At 45.6% G+C, this 20109-nt stretch overlaps 1 protein-coding gene across 1 annotated transcript in view; it reads left to right on the top strand.

Annotated features, from left to right (window-relative positions):
• Window positions 1–20109, top strand: part of TRERF1 (transcriptional regulating factor 1) — a 93914-nt gene that overhangs the window by 66109 nt on the left and 7696 nt on the right. The window contains exons 11-13 of the mRNA XM_023734205.1: window positions 607–682; window positions 9091–9179; window positions 11084–11197. Of these exons, the coding sequence (XP_023589973.1) occupies window positions 607–682; window positions 9091–9179; window positions 11084–11197 (279 nt within the window). The remainder of the gene's footprint in view (window positions 1–606; window positions 683–9090; window positions 9180–11083; window positions 11198–20109) is intronic.

Here is a 20109-nt window from a genome sequence, read left to right as displayed (position 1 = left end):
TCCCAGGGGATGCCGGTACTGCTGGTCTGTGGACCATAGCTGGAATAGCAAAATTCTAGACTTCACTCTGCCCCCAAACCATCCGCTGCTCAGCTCTGCCTGCGGCATATTTTAAAACATCGACAAGACTAAAGGAGGCAGAAAGGGTTTAAAAGGGTTTAGCTAGGCTCTCTGAAAGGACATGTGTGGTACAGTTATTACTAATACAGCTGTCTATGTTCAATGATAATGAAATTTGTGATTTTTCTGTAAAATCAGTTACAAAGCACCCACTTATTTCTTCGGACCCCTTCCCTAGAGATTCAGCCTCCAACCAGAGGAAGCCCCACCAGTCTCTGAGGCTGGGGGCCCTCACCAAGGAAGGAGTCAACCTCTGCTGCCACCTTTGTCTGACATTACCACCTTGCTGCAAGCATGGTGGCTGGTGGGAGGCTGGTGGGTGCTAAGGAAAGGAAATCCCAAGTAGGGAAGACTCTGCCTAATTTTCCATCCGGTGTCCCCTTGGGCCCTGCAGTACGAAGCCCCTTCCCTCTTTGGGTAGACGGTCTCCATAGAACCCACAACCCTATTACTGACTCTTGCTTTTTCTCTCCCCTGGGTCTGCAGGCTGCTCTGGAAATGCTGCTGCTGCGGAAGCCAGTCAGGTTAAAATTCCACCCTTTAGCAAATTACCACTATGCCGGTAGGTTGCCGGGAGCCCCGTGCCCCATTGCTTCCTGAGAGCGGGCCATTTGCATGTTTGGCTGTTGATTTTTAGTAATAGGTAGCATTGGTTCTGTCAGAATCTCCACTCATGATCTCCAGGCCTTCTGGAGCAGAGCTCGTGGCGGCAGTGTGTCTGTTGGATCAGCACTTGTCGGGTGTGTGTCTGTATGAGCTACTGCCGCTGTGGGTAGCCTGAGAGCTGAGCGAGAGTGCATGGTGCCTGTTGAGATAGAGAAAGAGCCACAGAGTGTGCAGGGCTGAGCCAACGACTCTCAGCAGCCCCCGGCTTTGGAATCAGCCACATGTGGGGGTTCAAGTCTTGACTGTACCCCTTGGCCAAGTCCCCTGGCCTTCTGCAGCCTTTGTTTTCTTGCCTGTAAAATGGGGCTCATATCCATCCCTTGCAGCATCTTGTGAAGATTAGAGTTAGTATATGTGGCCCAATGCTGGGCACCTCCTATTAGCTGTTGTTATTAATTAATTAGACAATTACTTATTAAGAGCATACTTAGTACAGGGAGCTGTGCTGGGCACTAAGGTGCAACAGTGATTATGACAGAGTCCTACTTGATGCAGTGTGGAGTCTGAGATGGAGACAGTTACGAAACAGTGGGTTGTACTAATGGCAGGAGAAAGACCTTACACGTATAAGACTGGAATGAGTGAGAACCACACAGAGAGAAGGAAACAGGTTGGAGAGCCTAAGCAGTGACAAATAAAGCTGAGGTCAACACTTTTATTTCCATTAAATCCAGTAAATCCCTCTATGCTGAGGGTCCCCATGAACCTGCCTTGACTCTCTATTTCAGAGGGGCCTGAATCCTCCAGTGCCTCTGATTTTTAGTCATTTGAGGGTCTCTGATGCCTGGGCAGGAGCCCTGGTCTACAGTGGTTAGGAGCTTGGCTGCTAACTGAAAGGTCAGTGGTTCCAACCCACCAGCTGCTCTGCAGGAGAAAGATGTGGTATGGCAGTCTGCTTCTGTAAAGATTACAGCCTTGGAAAGCCTCTGGGGCGGTTCTACTCTGGTCTGTAAGATCACTCACTATGAGTTGGAATTGACTCGATGGCAATGTTTCTTTTTGTCTTTTTTTTTTTTTTTTTTTTTTTTGGTGCCTAGAGCAGACCATGCATAGGGAGGTGCTACATAGTGGTGTTGGAGAGCTAGTACTACCTTCTCCCATCATTGGTCCAGGTGGCCAGATGGGGCCTAATGTGAAAGCTTCTCTGCAAATGCCAGAGTGCTCTCAGTGGGCTCCCTCCCCCACTGCCCTTTGCCTTGCTCCGTGTGGGCCTCCTCTCAGGAGCCGCCTTCCTGCCTGTTAATGCCTGTCTCATGAGGAGGAAAGGCCTCTGAAGCCACTCATCCAAGCACAGCAAGCCCAGGGTATCTGCCTGTGGAGCACCCTCAGCACACACAACGATTGGAATTAGACAGGCCCAAAACAGACACATGGAATAAGATCCAAACCAAAAACCCTTTGCTGCCGAGTCGATTCAGACTAAGATAGCCACCATTTAACCAATTAACATTGTCTCGATCATTTCCTCTTTGGTGTCTGTCCCTAATGTGGGTAGAAAGATGTGGGAGTTTTCTATCATCTGCCGTGGAAACAATTCAACCCTCTCTGAATTCGCAGCATCATCAGCTGCCCGTTAAACCCTGACAGGCTGTCCACCCTCTTGGAGCCTGTCCCAATCTTCTTTCCGTAATGAGTAAGATAGTTGGTGGACCAGAAGGAGCTACCTAACCCTGTGCTCTGAGGTGCTGATGCCCTTGGTTCTCGGAGTGCTTGGGTTGGCCAGAGTCTCTGGGCTGCCTAGCTCCAGCTATGAACAACCTTGACTGGGACCTAAATCCCCTCCAGTTCTTCCTAGAATGCCAAACAAGCATTATTATTTTTTTATGTATGTCCTGACATGAAAAGGTTGGAAAGCTATGGATTAGAAGTCCCCTTCATCCCCCTAAACGAAACAAAATTAAGCAAAAACACCAAAATAATGCTAAGAACTTTGAAACTGGGGGGCTGTGAATTCTGCTAAGATTAACTGATTTGAGGGGGGCTAAGGATCCTTGGTGGCACAGTGGTTGCACTCTGCTGGTAACCGAAAGGTTGGCGGTTCAAACCCACTAACCACTCCATGGGAGAAAGATGTGGCAGTCTGCTTCCATAAAGATTTAGAGCTTTGGAAACCCTGTGGGGCTGTTCTACTCTGTCCTACAGGGTTGCTATGAGTCAGAGTTGACTCAACAGCAACCATCTTTTTGTGTGTGTTTGTTTTGGGGATGTCTAGTTAATCCCTCACCTATCCCCTGACCCTTCCCTCAGAGGCAGACCAGGAGGGCCTCTGTCGCTTTATGGAATCATTTTGACCCTTGGAGGCAAGAAAGGAGGAGGTGAGGGGTGGAGGGTTGATGTCCCACTAGCTGTGTGTCCCCTAGAAAGGGGTAGTTTTGTCAGCTAGCCCCTGCCTTTTCCATCAAGTGATCACAGACTGGGTCTCAGAAAATCCTCTGAAATTACAAGCAAAAAGGCCTTGTTTCCCTCCAGAGTGTCCTCTTTGAGGTCAGTGGCCTTGAAAGCCTCACCTGGCTGCATTCCCCTAACAGTGCCCTTCCAAGCCACGGAAGAAGGAGAAGGCAGCAGAGTTCACTCCCAGTGCGTATGTTCAGCTACCAGCTGCCACCTGCTTCCCACACCCCTGACCCCCCTTATTTGGTTCCCAGGTAGCAGCAAATCCTATCTCTTTTGCCTCATCCTGATTTGGCCTTTGTACCAAGCCCCTTTGGGTTGTTCTTCAGTAGGTCTGTCCGGCTCCATTCCAGCCTCATCAGGACAATATCTTCTGTATCTCTTCTGGTTTCCAGCTCTGTGGCTGTGGCCAGGGGCAGCCCACCCGACTCCTAGCCCTGGAATTGCACTCCAGGCTCCCAGGTATCTGGAGAAGGCAGTCAGGCCTCCCAGGCCTAAAGGGGAAGGCTACCAATTTGGGGAAAAGGGAAGAAAAGAGACAGAGATGCAGCCTTACGAAAATCACTTCCCCTGCTTTATTCATTCCCTTCCCTGCCTGACCCCCGCCCGACCAATTCACTAAGAAAAGGAAAAGATCACCAATACTGGGGCCCAGGAGAGACTTTCTAGGGGAGCAGAGCTAACCTGTGTGGACTGAGCAACTCGCCCCAATTTGAGGGCTGCTTGCCAAGACCACAAGAGCCGTCGACAAGATTCTCAGAGGAAGGTATAGCTGTAGAGGTTCCCAAAACCAAACCTGTTGCTACCCAGTTGGTTCTGACTCATGGTGACCCCATGTGTTACAAACCAGAACTGTGCTTCATAGGGTTTTCTTGCTGCGTCATTTACAGAAGCAGATTGCGAGGCCTTCCTTCTGCAGTGCCACTGGGTAGGTTCGAACCGCCAACCTTTCCATTCGTAGCCCGGTGTAAACCGCTTGTGCCACCCGGGGGCCTATAATAGCTCCCAGCACTCTAATTCCCACAAGATGCCTGGTTCGGCCTCTCTTCCTTCACCCATGCTTCTCCCCACTGAGTCTCGAAGCGCTGCCCACAGGTGTGGCGAGCAGTTGTTTGCAGAGGTTCGCCATCAGCAGTTGGATTGGGTGGAGAAAGGTTGAGTAGGGGGATGTCACGATGGGGAGGGCATCTGACTGTGATTAGAGGGTTGCAGCATCCTTGCTTTTTCCATTGAACTGGTCATTCCTGCAGGTAGATGCGGCGTGAACGGGGTGTCAGAAGTGGCCCTGGGCTTCTCAGCAAGGATTCCACAGACTGCTCGTGGTTCCCACCACAGTCCAAGCTCTGACTGGGTTCTGAAGCCTGAGCTCTGCAGTTGGGGAAACCTGAGAGATACACATTCAACTGGGGAGACTTGTCTCTGCCCTAAAGAGCCCTTGTGGTGCAGCAGTTAAGCGCTCAGCTGCTAACTGAATGGTTGGCAGTTCGAACCCACCCAGCTGCTCCATGGGAGAAAGACCTGGTGATTAGAGCTTAGAAAACCTAATGGGACAGTTCTACTCTGTCAGTCGGGGTCGCTGTGAGTCAGAATCGACTTGACAGCACACAACAATAGTCTCTGCCCTGGAAACTGCCCCAGTTTGATGAAGGAGACAGAATTACATACTCAAGAGCATACTTTGCAAGAAAAGCAGCTGTAACTTAATTTTCCAGGCATTTTTAGCCCTTGTCTCTAGCTAGATTGTGGCTCACTAAGGGGCAGGAACTGAACTCCGCCCCTTGCCTTGCCTGACACAAGGGTTAGTGGACAAGCTCGAGTTTTGGATTCAGATCCAGGCCTCCCTCTCTTTTTTGCCTCCAGAGGGAACTTTGGCAGCAGCCTGCTTCACTCTGCATGCCTGAAAAAATTATTCCACTTTCACCCACCATGGAAAACCCTACACAGAAATAAAGGTCTGATTTAAAAACAGCCCTCCTTTTCCTACAGTGAACCTGCCTTCTTTGTGTAACTGTAAAAATAGCAACATCAATAAAAGTTTTAAAATTCTTAAAAGGAAAACCAGAAGGCCCTCTTTAAAAAGATACCGTGGCCAAACTTTATGTCACCCCTCCCTGTCTGTTTTTAATTGCCTGGGTTCACTGTAGATGGCCCCAAAATTAGCCACAGTCCAGAGCCTGTTTCCCAGCAACCAAAGCTGAGAACATTTTTCCTCTTGATACTGTTCCAGCACCAGTTACGTCCAGTTAATTAAGCTCTTTGTAATTAGTCTTAATCGTCTTGTTAGGGGGCCCCTGCTGATAATAACCCAATAGCCAGGAATCCCCAGGTAGAACAAATGGCTCCTGGGGGGATGTCAGCCGACTAACCGTCTGTGTGTGCTAAGTGGGCAGCAGGAAGCTTCAAGAGAAAGGGATGGCATTGCAAGGGCAGAAGGAAAGGGGAGGATTTGAGGTGGCCCCCTGCCTCGGTTTTGCATTTTATCCTGGACTTTGTCCAAGATGCAGAATCCAGGAAGGGCTGGCTTAGAACCTTGTCTAAGAATGAAGAAAGTATCCCTGTCAGCGACTCCAGGAAATGGAGACATCTGATTCTTTCCTTGACTTTGGGTTACAGAGCGGTTTGGGGGGCATGGAAGTTAGGAGCAGCCAGGAGTAAGGCTATGGGATTATAAATCTACATGACAAGGAATGCTGGCAAGAACAGGCATCTTCCTGAGTGCCATTCACACAGACATCAGCAGGGACTACTATGTGTCCCATATCTGTGGGCTGGTTTGGAATCTGCTCACTGAGTTCCCAACAAAGATCCAAAACATTTATTGAGCACCTACTTTAGGATGAGGCGCTATCAGTCACAGGGGTGACTGTCATGATCCACATGTCACAGACGAGGAAACCGAGATTCAGAGAAGTTAAGCACGCTTACGTGGAGTCCCAGGAGTTAGTGGCAGAACCAGGTTTGCAGCCTATGATGCCTTGACTAAATTCACCCCTTTTTCTCACAGCACAGTTACCTTATTATTTGGGGAGAACATATTCAGGTGTTGTTTATATAAAGCAGTCTTTGGCCTGGGAATTCAGTCAGAAAGCCCTGGGGTGGACTTTCAGCCCCAGTGGGCAATCCTGGGATCAGGATGCAGGGAAGATGGAGCTGTTCTAAACCATGAGCTTGAGAATGAATTAGCTTGTCCAGCCCAGTCTCAGATTCTCACCTCATGGACATCTATTTGGATACATAACACAGTGATATCATTTGCACTAAAGCATGGATGCTAGGAGCATGTAGAAAAGCCATCATCTCTTGCTCTGTAAGAACATGCTTCCTCCTCCAGCCCCTTCCAGTCCAGGACTGGTGTATGGGATGAGCACTCTGGGATCCAGAAGACTAAAGACCACCGTTGTTCCCATCACAGAGCAGCAACCCTGAAAACCACAGGGGGAGTCAGCAAGGGAAGGTTTCCTTCCCCTACCAGGCTTGGGGATCCCCCATAACTGATGGACCAGGAAATTACTTCACGTTCTATGGAGTTGCAGCTGATAAGCCATTTGGGGACATACTCCTCAGAAGTGGACAGACCTGGGAGCCTAAAACTGCTCCTTAGGCCAGAAATCAGGTGGTGAGCCTGGCGTGGGGTGGAGGAAAGTGCGTCCTCCATAGAGATGGTGCTGGCCTGAGAAGGATGGATGCCCCTGTTAGTGTACCACCAGATCTTAGAACTGCACTCTAATTCAGGAATCTTATGGGCTGGCTGAGTCATCGAAAACGGTTCTCTAGTTGGGTATTTTCATCGGCAAAACATCCCCTGGTTCCCCATCTGAGATGTAGCCCAGGGCTGCATAGACTCTGGAGCTGCACTTCAGTCTCCTTATAAAGTGGTCCAGGGGCTCACCTGGTGTGACATGTCACTGTCGTCATCCTCTTCCATCATTATCTTTCTGATCCCTCTTACCTGTTTGCTGTTTTGATGAATATCTAAAAGGAACCATGACTACTCTTTCGTCATTCAACTAAATTGTTGGTTAATGCTTTCAGGCTTGCACTTTCTTCCTTTCCTCCTGGGTAATGGAAGCCTATGGGAGCTAAAATCCCAAGGCCTTGAATGTAAGACAGAATTTGAGGAGTGGCGATGGGACACCTATAGAGCCCCAAATCCCACTCACCTCCTCTACTCAGGTCCATTCCAGCAAGGCTTTTCCAAACACCATCCCCAAACACCAAGAAGTATCTCTTCCCTTCCCTGTTGCTATGGTTTTCACATCCAGAGATGTCCAGGCCTCCAGAACGTGTGGAAGATATGTCTTCAACTGGGAATGAATTGGAAGGCTGTTTTCCTCCTAGAAGTAAAAAGATAAACTTGCAAACCAAAGAAATAGGGTGGTGGCCCTGTCTTTTCAGACATCTGAACCAACCCGGCTGTGTGGAGCATATTCTGACTGGAGTCAGAGCTCTAGGCTTGAGGACTTACCAGAATCATGAGGAGAATGTGTGAGTCTTATATTCTCCCAAAGAGCCAAAGATCTCAACATGTAGCCCAGAGTGGCTTCACCTGATTCGCCAAATTGTCATTTTGGCCAAGCCTTCCAAGGGAAGAGGTGATTCAGCTTTCGTATACTTCAGCGCCATCAGCCAACCATAGCAAAGTGGAAACCTTGGACTTGTTCTTGATGGGAGGAAAGATCCCATGGTTAGGAGGACGACAGCTTTGAGAAGAAGAGGAATGCCAAAGGCCCAGCCATCTACCGCCCAAAGGCTCGGAGACGGGACTAAGTTTTCTGTGAACCAGACATAATGATTGAGCCTTCCTGGAACCCCCAGAACTGGGGACAGTACAGCTTTTAGAAATAGACCTTATCTCTTGCCCAGAACAGGCCAGAACCATTCTATATGATCATCTGCATATCCTGCTTTCTCTTTTATTGAGGAAAAAGACGTGACTATCAAGTTTAGTCAGCCAAGCAGAGGCACCAGCCTGTACCGTGGAGCCCCGCCCCCTTCACTCTGCTAATCTGTTGAGAACTGGCCGCACTCACCCCTTCAGCTTCATCTGCGTTTCCTTTGCTGGAACCCTATAGTTGAACCATGCTGGATTACTGGTCATTGTTTAAACACCTTCATTTCCCCATCTGTAAAATGGGGTAATAGTCATACCAGTCATACAAGGGTGTCAGTAGAACTAAATGATTAATACCTGTAAAATGCTTGGAATAGGACACATAGTAAGTACTTACAAATGTTAGCTCTTTTTTTTTTTTTTCCCCAGCACAGTGTCTTGCTAGAAAACGAATGAATGAAGTGCATCATCTCACTCTTGCGTCTAACTTGCATCTCTGTGTCCTTTAAAACTCATCTCTGGTGTTTTCTCTACTAGGAAGCCTCCCTGGCTGTCCTGGCCCTATGTGTTCCTCCTTTGTCCCTCATTAGCACCTCACCTTTAGCTTTATTATTGCACTCATCACCTTGGACATGAAGGCCCACTGGCTTGTCTCCCCCAGTAGACTGTGAGCATCTTGAGGGTAGAGATGAACAGATGCTAGACACTCATGAGTGGAGTAATTACATAAAAACTGTAGGTAAAATGTGTTGAGTGCTATTTCCTAGTTACTAAGCTAGGAACTTAACATGCATTATCTTCTTTAACTTCTGTAACAGTCCTGTGAGGTGGGGATAATTATAGTTATTCCTATTTGCAGGTAACAAAATTGAGTCTTAGTTAAGTAACCAAACCATAGCTGGGATTTGAACCCCAGTAATCAGGGCTGCTAACAATGACACTACACTGGCTGTTTGTTAAACCAGGAGTTTGGTATGTATTATATCACTTGCTGAAACTTGTGTTTTGTAACCTCAGTGAACCACAACTCAAAATTGGGGAGAACAAGGGGCTGTTCTTACACGGTTTTTGTTTTGTTGTAGGTTCAGACAAGTGGACCTCTCTAGAAAGAAAACTGTTTAATAAAGCACTAGCCACTTACAGCAAAGACTTTATTTTTGTACAGAAGATGGTAAGCCTGCTTTTCTCATTGCTCAAATTTGGGAAATGGTAGGTTTTTAGAATGTAAAATAATTTGTTTAGAAATATTTAGACATATTTGCTTACCGGCTTAATGCTTTCATACAAAAGGATGTCTTCTAGCCCTTGCTGGTGTAGGGCGATAGTTGTCTTAGGGGTGGCATGACCCCAGTGTAGAGATGTGGGGGAGAGGGAAGGATGGAAAGAAGGACATAATTACTTAGACATGCAGTGATGGGGAGTTTATTTTCTTAACAAATAATGTATAACTCATACATTTTTCTCAGAATAAATAGAACTGGGGCTTCTGGTTCACAATTTACATAATTTATTTCCTGGGTATCTGATATGTTGTCATTTCTGACAGCTAGAATTTTTTTCTGGGAAATTGAGGAGGGGAAGACACAGCCTCTCCACAGTCCAATAGGAGAGTTCCGGGTATTGGCCCCTAGTCACAATGACAGTAATAGTAATAATAATAATAACACCTCACATTTATAGCATTTTACAGCAAAACAAGGACTTCCACACACACGAAATAGCATTTTATATAGCATATAATACACTTAATAGGACTTAATTGGCTGAGAGGTGGTTTAGGCCAAAAAGTTAAAATGATGCAGAGTATTTCAACAAGCCGATGAATGGTGGAACCAAATTGTATTAGTAAAGGTCATTAAGGATGTTCGGGCACACAGGAAACAGGGTCACAGGTGACAGCTCCCACTGGCTCCAGGCTGGTCCACCTGGTCCTCAGGGCTCACGTACGGTGGCACCTGTTCTTAATCGAGGGCCTTGCCCAGATGGGAATCAGAAATAGGTGGCATTGTCTTTGCCTGGCCTCTGCCTGCCGATTGCATTCTGTCCTACCTTTCCTTGCCTTCGTGGCCAGCACTCCCTTTGCTGCCCTGTAGCCCAGCAACTCTGTGCTCTGACCTTTCCGGGGTCATCTGCCGCTGGGACTGAACTGTCCTAGGTCTATTCCTTGAAGGCCATGCACCTCTTTGATTGACGATGGATTCATGTGTTGTGCTTCCCAGGAAACACAGGTTTTCAAAGAAGAGCTCTGTGGGTTGGTATCCTCACTCCCTGGGGCGATTCTACTGTAGAAATTCCGGATGCCAGGTGGATGCGACAGGGGCAACTTTGAACAGACAGGACTTCTGGGGGTGCCCTTCCATCTCACCATGTGGGTGACTGCATTCCCTGCCCTGACCCCCAAGGGTAGGGCCAGACTTTTATCTGCAGCTCAAAACCTACATTATTGAATCTCCTCCTTGAGCTTAGGGGTACATGAGCTAACCAAAGGAATGTTTTCTCTTCAAAATACATACACCTTTTTCTCTTTGGGGGTGAACGAGGCAAGGCTTGTTCCCTACGAAAACTAAGCTCTTGTCATCATAACTTTTTCTTTATATTCCTGTTTGATTACTAAGGAACATTCTTCATAAAAAGATTTTGAAGGTCAACAAATTGGAGAGCTAACGCATTCAAGTACATTAAATGAAAAAGCATGCTACTTTATAGATTAACAAAACGAGTAAGCTCTCTACTGATAAGAAAAATCTACAAGCTGTATAGTGAAAAAAAATTAAATTGCAAAGCAATATATATAGTGTGCTACCTTTTGTGAAGGAGGAGGATGAGGGAGGAAAAGATGTTTGTATTTGTTGGTATGTGCATAAAGAAATTCTGGAATGCTGCCCACAAAATTAGTAACAGGCTCTCTGTGTTGCAGGATGCGGAGTAAGAATGGGTGGGAAGGAGACTTTCCACTATATACATTTTTTATTGAAAAAATTGTACTATATATTACAAAATGAAATCTTCAAGAAAGCTTGCTGCTGTGTATACTGCCCACAGCTAGAGCTAATCTTGAGCTCACTTTCCCGGCAGGTGAAGTCTAAGACAGTGGCTCAGTGTGTGGAGTATTACTACACGTGGAAAAAAATAATGCGGTTAGGGCGGAAACATCGGACACGCCTCACGGACATCATGGACGATTGTGTGGTAAGTGAAGCTACTAAGTCATTGCTTATGCTGACCCCACACCCACCCCACACCTGAGTTAGTAAGTGGCTGGTGTTTGATTTGGTTTTGCCACCGAGGTGGCCTCATGAGTGGGTGACAGAGGCCCAGCTTCCTGGCTGGATTCAGGACTTAACCTTCCTGCTATAGGCAGAGGAGGATGTCTTCGGGGTTGACCTATAGTTCAGTATTTAGTTTGGGAGGTGATGGCTGGCTTGAGTTCCAAGGCAGACAGGAGTCAAGAGAGTTAAGCCAGGATGGTCCCAGCGTTGACATGGTTGATTTATAAATGGTGCCTTCGCACCCCTTGGATCCTTAAGGGTCATTAAGGATGCTCAGGTACACGGGGAGCGCTCAATTAACATTCGTTGAATGAATGAATGAACATTTTTCCAAGATAGGAATCACACCATTTCATAGCAACAGCTGCTCTATGAACCTACTAGAGAGAGATAGGGTGAAAGGGGGATATTGAGCAGAGGAGTGGTGCTAAAGAAGACATTAGCATCCCTTCCTGATCCTTCCATGTCACAGATTCTACTGGCCAGAGAACAGAACATGCCTCAGAAGGAGGAAGGAGTCCTTCTATAAAGCACAAGCAAGGAGGCGCTTTGACCCCTAGATAGTACCAGGAACTCTCAATTATTGAGAACTAGTTACTAGTGTATAAATTACTCTGATCCTTCCATTACCTTTCTCCTCCTTTGGTTTCCCCAGTAGCAGACAATCAAGTTATCTGCATATACCTAGTAAAGACATAACAAGATCGAGATATCTTTCAAACTCCATGTATGTGACTTTGGTAATTACTGTCACTTCTCATCCTCATAGTTAATTCTCTCTTCTCTGCATCCACAGCCAGGGGAAATCTCGTTTTCATACTTAATGGAAAACATGCCGTGTGTGTGTATGTAAAGATGATGTATCTTTCAACAAATTATTTAACTCCAGCCTCTGTCATCATCAGGGAGAGCATTTAGAATTCATGAATGGTGTGAACAGTTCTAATTATACTTTCATTCCCAGTCGTGCCCCACTTATAAGTGTTAGCATATATGTGGGTTATTTTATTTAACCAGCGCTTACATCACACTTTCTACGTGCTAGGCACTTTGCAAAGATGGACTCATTTCATCCTGAGGCAGGAAACTGAGGCACAGGGCTTAGTTAACTTGCCTGTGGTCACACAGCTGGTGAGTGTGTTGTCTGAGCCTGATTCCCTTGTATGATACTTAAGTGCAATCAAATGCAAATTCACATAAAGAAACGTAAAACCACTTGGATTCATTAATGCTTCAAAGCCTGAGCTCTTAACTAAGAATTGATCCTAGCTAGGAAGTGTACACACACATATAAACTTATATTTGGAAGCAGATATCAGAGAAAATAGACACCTATGCAGTAGGATGGTATTGCCATTCTTTTAATCAAAGATGACAGACAGTAGTCTCTATTCACAGTTTCCTGTGACCAGGGCTTTTGTTTGACTGGTTTATAGCAGTGCTGTCTTGCATTCGAATAGCCTTTTCTCATCTGTGGCCTAATTATTTTTTTTTTAAAAAAAAAGCAGTATGGCCTCTGGTTCAACCAACTAAAAGCATTTGAAAGGGTAAACAGCAATATGTATGTGCTGCTGTGGGTGACCCAGGGATGTTAATAAATGCCCTCTGCCCCTGGAGCATGTATTCTAGTTGCAAAAATGTGACATACACAAGTGGAAAGTTTACCATGAACCTCAAAGTGTTTAAGGTCAGTAGGAGATGAGAACCAGAGAGTCTGAAAGTTAGACAGGACCTTAGGGACTCTCTCATCCGACTCCACCATTTGACAGATAGGAAGTTGAGGGCCAGATATGGGAAGGGCTTGCCCAAGGTCACAAACAGCATTGCTTTCCAAATGAGTAGTATAAGCAGTAAACAAGGAAGCACCCAGAATCCTGGCCTTGGAGACCTCAATCTTGGTTCCAAGGCCCATCTTAGGGCGGTCACTGCCGCATTCCAAGCCTCAGCTTCCTTACTTGTAAGATGGAGCAGATGATTTGGAACCTGTTGCCATCGAGTCCATTCCAACTCACAGTGACCCTTTAGGACAGAGTAGAACTGCCCCACAGGGTTTACAAGGTTGTAAATCTTTATATAAGCAGACTGCCACATCTTTCTCCCAGGGATCAGCTGGTGAGTTTCAACCACTGACCTTTCTGTTAGTAGTCAAGCGCTTAACGACCATGCCACCAGGGCTCCTCTGATGATTTGGAAAGTACCTTCCAATTCTGGAATGTTCTGGGCTCTGTCAGTGCTATGTTATGATGAGGTCAAACTCAGAGGATACAATCTCCTAAGGAAAGTTGGTGTCTCTTTAGGCTCAAGTATTACCAAGAGCCTAGGACAGTGCCTGGCATAGTGTAGACGCTCAGTTAACATTTGTTGACTGAAGAGTGGATATTTTTCCAAGATAGGAGTCACTTCAGTTCCTCTGTGAACCCATAGAGAGAGACGTAGTAAAAGGGGGATGCTGAGCAGAGGAGTACTCCTAAAGAAGATGTTACCACACCACACAGTGGCTCCATCTTGGGCTGACGGGGCTTTGAAGATGGATAGGAAAGGCCCACCCAGACCAGATTAAGGAGAAGAAGTTAAGAAGTGTGCCAGGGGACATGCCATTTTCGGCTTATTCACCAGGAGCTAGTACTGGACTAGGTCAGGAGTATCCACACCCTTGTGACCTGTGAGCTTAGGGAGAACAAAAAGCTTATGTGCAAGGATGACTCAGGCACACAAAAACAAGAAAATCTTGATTTCAGGCCAGCTTGGTAGCTTACAGCTCCCTTTTGAGCACTGTGCGCAAGTCAGCCTACGGAGGATCACCTGCCACGTGGAGATGAAAAATTGGGATCACGTAAGGACTTAGGGAGGGTCCTGTTCTTTGTCCTCTGGGACAACTGGGATGGCTCTCCTGATCATGTGTCCTCAGTGGTTTGTTAAAGGGGCAAGTGACCATTTCCTCCCAGCGATGAAACAGGCTCAGGTAGTTCAGGGTTTGTTAAGGACTTAAAGGGGAGAGGGGAAAAGGAGGAGCATTTGGAAGGAGTGCCGTTTGAGTAGCCAACAGGTCAGCAAGACAGTTGCACACTCAGCAGGGGTGGTTTGACTTTTGACCTGAGGCCATCACAGGCCCTTCCACCCCTGGAGGTAGAAGAAGGTGGGTCCTGTTGAGGGGGGGTAGGGAGTGTGCTGGCTGGCCACACCTTCCTGTCCCCTGCCCATGCTCCCTCCTCAAGACCAAAATTTGTGGGTCTGGCTGTGATCAAAATTCAGCACAGTTTAAGAAACCAAGTGAGCACAGCAATAAAGGAAGAAGGAGTCAGAAATAAGAGGAGGAAATGGAACGTGTGGCTAATTGGCCTTCATGAACAACTGCCTCCTTTGCTATGAGACCTGAAGAACTAAATGGTGCCCGGCTATCATTACCGAATGTTTCGATCAAAGATCCTGTAGAAGAATCCTAATCAAAAGAAGGAAGATAGAGAATGGAATTTCAAATTCTCATGGACGCCAGAATTTCTGGAGCCATGGACGCTGGATGAACCCCTCAAACTGTTGCCCCGAGATACTCTCTAAACCTTAAACCAAGAAGATCCCCTGAAATCTCCTTAAAACCAAACACCAGTTTAGCTTAACTAGTAAAGCATGTCTGACTTGAGCATTGTACTCTTTTAAGGACTATCTATATGGGACCTAATTGACAACAGCAACTCAAAAGATCAGATAGGAACCTTAAGGGGGCAGTGAGTTTATGTTAATGGGAAACAGTTCAGAAAAGGAGATTGAGAAAGGTTGCACAGCTTGAAGAATGTAATCAATGTCACTGAAGTACACATATAGAAATTATTGAATTGGTGAATGTTCTGCTGTGTATTCTCAACAACAACAAAGTAAAAGAAAAGAAACCAAGTGATGTAGTTAGCTAACTTTGGAAGACAGTGGTCAGGGCTCCAATGGCAGAAGTGAAGCTTGCCTGTGGTCTAAGCAGCAGTTTACTCAAAACATGGTCCATTGGCAAGGGGCTTGGGAAACATCTCCTTTCCTTTGACTTTTAAAGCCAGTTGGTTCAAGTGATTTTGAGAGGTTTAGGATCTCTGTGTTTGAGCTAAAACCTAAGCCATTTAGAGATGGACAGATTTATACCTGTAGACATTTGCAGTCCGGCAAAGGAGTGGAAAAGGCTGCGGTTTTGGAATAAGACCAGGCCAGGATCTGAATCTCCGTTCAGCTTCTTGACCAGCTGCGTCACCCTGAGAACATTACTTCTCTGGCCAGTTTCCTCATTTGTTTAAAAAAGAAAAATTTGTACAAGGTTGTTGTGAGGACTATAAAGTGTGTGCGTGGTGGGGGGGGTGCCTTATTCATAGCAGGCATTCGGCACATCGTCGTCATTATCAATGACCGTAACACTCAAATTTGTGTCTTTGTGTAAATTCGAGTTGTTGAGCATTTGTATTATAGCTTCCTAATTTCTCATCATACAGATTCCAATTTCATGCCTGAGAAATAGAAATGTCATCCCCCTCAAGACACCTTTATTGAGGACACTCAAGGTTTTGAACACCATGTTAAACCATAACCACTTCTTTGCCCTTTATTTGCCCACCTTTTACCAATTTTAGGATATTACTAAATGTTTCCTCTCACAACACATCATAAAGTGGCCAACTTGTTGATACAAAGTTCTACGTGTTAGGATTTTTGTCCTCTTATCTTTGTATCTCTTAGTCACCATGTGGCTTGATGAGAAATTGTTTTGTAAGCATGTATAGATTGCCAGTTGAAATAAAGCCTATCTGAATTCCTGAGACATACATAACCGTAGAAGGGTATAATTTAATCTATAATTTTGTGGCTATATAGAATGTTTCTTCTAAGAGTTTTTAAACCAAGGAATGGCATTATGAGAAAATCGTATGTATAACAAATATCGTGAAACAAATGCCATTGCCATTACAAGTGACTGTGTAGTTTGTTTTAAATGCCAAGTTGTAGGTCATGGTCTGCTTAATAAACTGATATTTGAGACCACAAAGTTCCAGTTCTGTAAAGGAATGGGGCAAACCCTTGGAGTTTGGCATAATGTGCTTTTACCTGAAGCTTAAAGAACTTGAAAGATGGGTAAAATTCATATGGGAGTAAGACCATTTAAGTGAAATCAGCCTATGTGTTCTACACTACTACGAGGCTTGCAGCTTGTATCATAAACCACTGTATAAAATGGGGGTATTAGGCCTATATCTGTATTCATTAAAGTCTTTCAGCAAATGTAATCATCACTAATTAATCCTAATGAACTCATTGAAAACTGGAACCTGTACTTAAATGTTGTTAGTTGCTGTCGAGTTGGCTCCAACTCGTGGCTGTCGCATATACAACAGAATAAAACATTGCCCAGTCCTGTGCCGTCTTCACAGTTGTTGATGTGCTCAAATCCATTGTTGAGGCTTCTGTGTATTTTGAGTGGCTTCCAACCCAGGGGGGTTCTTCTGCTAGCATTATATTGGAGAGTATTCTGTTGTGATCCATAGGGTTTTCATTGGCCAGTTTTCAGAAGGAGGTCACTAGGCCTTTCTTCCTAGTCTCTCTTAGTCTGGAAGCTACACTGAAACCTGTGCACCATGGGTAACCCTCCTGGTATTTGAAAAACCAGTGGATAGCTTCCAGGATCACAGCAACACACAAGCCACCACACTATAACAGACAGACAGGTGGTAGTTTCCTATATACACCCTGTTAATGCATCATCTCAGCTATGCATATACATGATATTAAATACCAAAAATACTGAAACAGTGAGGGAGGTTCTAAATGTACCGTATTTACTGGCATTTTCTTTCTCCCTCACCCCTCAATCCAAACTGGAGAGAGGAAGCTGCGATTTCTGGATCCTAGGGTACTGCCACTCTCAGGAATCTTTATTCTTCTTGGAAATCCTCCCTTTTGTGTTCTAAGAATCATAGGCTCACCCAGAGTTACATCAGTGTCAGGGGTCCAGTAAATGGGAGCCCATGTGCTTTAAGTAGTGAGTCTGGAAAGAGAGCCTGGTGGAGACAAATGGCCTGTCAGTGGTCAGAGGCAGTTGGACATACCTTTTGTTTCCTCGTTTGTAAAATGAGAGGTCCCTGGTGGCGTAGTGGTTAAGTGCTACAGCTACTCATCAAAAGGTGGGCACTTTGAATCCACCAGCCGCTCCTTGGAAACTGTATGTGGCAGTTCTACTCTGTCCTACAAGGTCACTATGAGTCGAAATTGATGGCAATGATTTGGTTTGGTTTTGGTTTACAGACTATTTAGTGACATAGTCAATGTGAAAGTACTTTGTAAACTGTAAAGTGCTGTCACGTGTAAGCTGGAATGAGGTTAGTGTAATGTAGGATTTCCTTTCCCTGGTCCTCGGTCCTCTCTGGGCCTGGAGGAGCTAGCATCCCTTTACCTGCCACCCAGGTGAGGACAGAGAGAGCAGAGATACTTGAGGAAGAGGGAACCCTGGTGGCTCAAAGGTTAAGCACTTGGCTGCTAATTGAAAGGTTAGTGGTTCGAACCCACCCAGCAGCCCCACAGGAGAAAGACCTGGTGATCTACTCTTGTAAAGATTTCAGCCTAGAAAACCCTATGGGCAGTTCTGGTCTGTCACATGGGGTCTCTGTAAGTCAAAACTCAATGGCCCTCAGCAACAACAGTTGAGCAAGAAGTAGAATGGGAGCCTCCCAGATCCCTACGCTTCCTCCCAACCCACCCAGAGTGACTGCTCCATGCTGCTCCCTCCAGGAACTTATTTTGTGAACCTTGAGGAGGGCAGGAATCAGCTACTAAACTCTCCATGTGGTTGCCGTTCTGAAGTGGGAGTGGGGGGAGAGTGATAACAGCTGAGAGAATTGTTATTCATAGAAAATATTTTTCTTGTCCTTTTCATAAAATGCCACTGAAAGGAGGGGGAAAAAAAGGAGAAAATGAGTGAACAGAGGCATTGAACACTCTACTTTTTCCTAACCCGTGGTCAGAGACCAAAGAAAAAGCACATGATAAGTAAAAGGAAATACCTCCCTCCCCCATTTTCTCTCCTTTTCAAAATCACCGAGGCTCCCCGTTTCATCATATTTTCTGAAACAGCAGAGCAGGAGCATGTTATAACTGTGTGGCATGTGCTTCCCACGTGACCAGTGTCAGATCTGGCACCTCGGTGAGGCGCGTGAAAGTGTTACAAGGCCATTAACCTATAAAGCAAATTATCCTAGGTGTTTAGTCTCTCCAGAGAGGTTCCCACAGTACTGCTATTGCTTGAAAACCCTCCTCTCTGCCCACAGCAGGGGCAGTCTGCCTGAGTTTTAGTCACTGTCTTAGTTTCCTAGTGCTGCTGTAACAAATAGAAGTGGGTGGCTTTAAAGAACAGAAGTTTATTTTCTCACAGTTCTGGAGGCTAAAAATCTTGGCCACATCAATTCCTTCCTTGTACGTAATCTCAGGCTTTCCTTGGTTCCTTGACTTGTAGATGATCCTCACACGGTATCTGTCTTCCCCCATTTGTGTGTATGTGTGTATCTAATCTGCTCTTTTTAGAACTCAAAAATGATTAGATTTAGAACCCACCCTACTTGAGTATGATCTAATTAACACAACAAAGAAAAGCCTATTTCCAGAGGTATAAGGGTTAGGACTCCAACAGATATTTTGGGGGACACAATTCAATCTATAACAGTCACTTTCAATATCTCATGGTCTCCAACAAGGGGAAAAAACTGCATACAGAAATCTCTCCTCCCCGGGCTGTGGGGACCATGATCTTGGGGAACATCCAGCTCAATTGGCATAACACAGTTTATAAAGACAGTGTTCTCCATTCTGCCTTGGTGAGTAGTGTCTGAGGAGCAAGGGAGAATGAAGAGAACAGGATACAAGGAAAAGATTAGTCCAAAGGACTAATGGACCACAGCTACCAAGGCCTCCACCAGACTGAATCCAATATAGCTGAGTGGTGGCCGGCTACCACCACTGACTGCTCTGCCTGGATCACAACAGAGGGTCCTGGACAGAGCTGGAGAAGGATATAGAACAAAATTCTGTCACACAAAAAAAGACCAGATTTACTGGCCTGACAGAGACTGGAGAAACCCCGTGAGTATGGCCCCCAGACACCCTTTTAGCTCAGTGGTGAAGTCACTGCCGAGGGTCACTGTTCAGCCAGGGATTGGACAGCCCCATAAAACAAAACGGGACTAATGAGGCACAGCAGTCCAGGGAAAGGACTAGAAAGCAGGAGAGGACAGGAAAGCTGGTGATAGGGAATCCAAGGTTGAGAAAGGACAGTGTCAACATATCGTGGGATTGTTAACCATTGTCATAGGGCAATATGTGTACTAACTGTTTAATGAGAAACTTTTGTTCTGTAAACCTTCATCTAAAGTACAAAAAAAAATTATCTATGTGAGATCAAATTGACAACAGCAACTCAAAAGGTTTGTTGGGAAGCCTAGGAGACAATGAGTTGAAGATAATGGTGATGGAATAATTTGGAAAAGGACAGTGAGAATAGCAGCACAGCTGGAAGAACATAATCGATGTCACTGAATTGTACATGTAGAAGTTTTTGAAATGGTGTACCTTTGAATATGTATATTTTCACACACCCCCCCCAAAAAAAAGGTCTTCCAAAGTCAAGAGGGGAGAGTGTTGACATGATGGTGTATCTTTGGCTATGTATATTTTCACCAAAAAAGAAAAAAGATCTTCCAAGGACAAGAAGGGAGAGTGTTGACATGTCGTGGGGTTGTTAACAACTGTCATCAAACAATATGTGTACTGACTCTTTAATGAGGAACTATTCTGTAAACCCTCACCTAAAGTACAATAAAA

The sequence above is a fragment of the Trichechus manatus genome, unplaced genomic scaffold (assembly GCF_000243295.1).
Source record: "Trichechus manatus latirostris isolate Lorelei unplaced genomic scaffold, TriManLat1.0 scaffold00065, whole genome shotgun sequence".
NCBI classification, from domain to species: Eukaryota; Metazoa; Chordata; class Mammalia; order Sirenia; family Trichechidae; genus Trichechus; species Trichechus manatus.
This window is presented reverse-complemented; position numbering and strand designations above follow the sequence as displayed.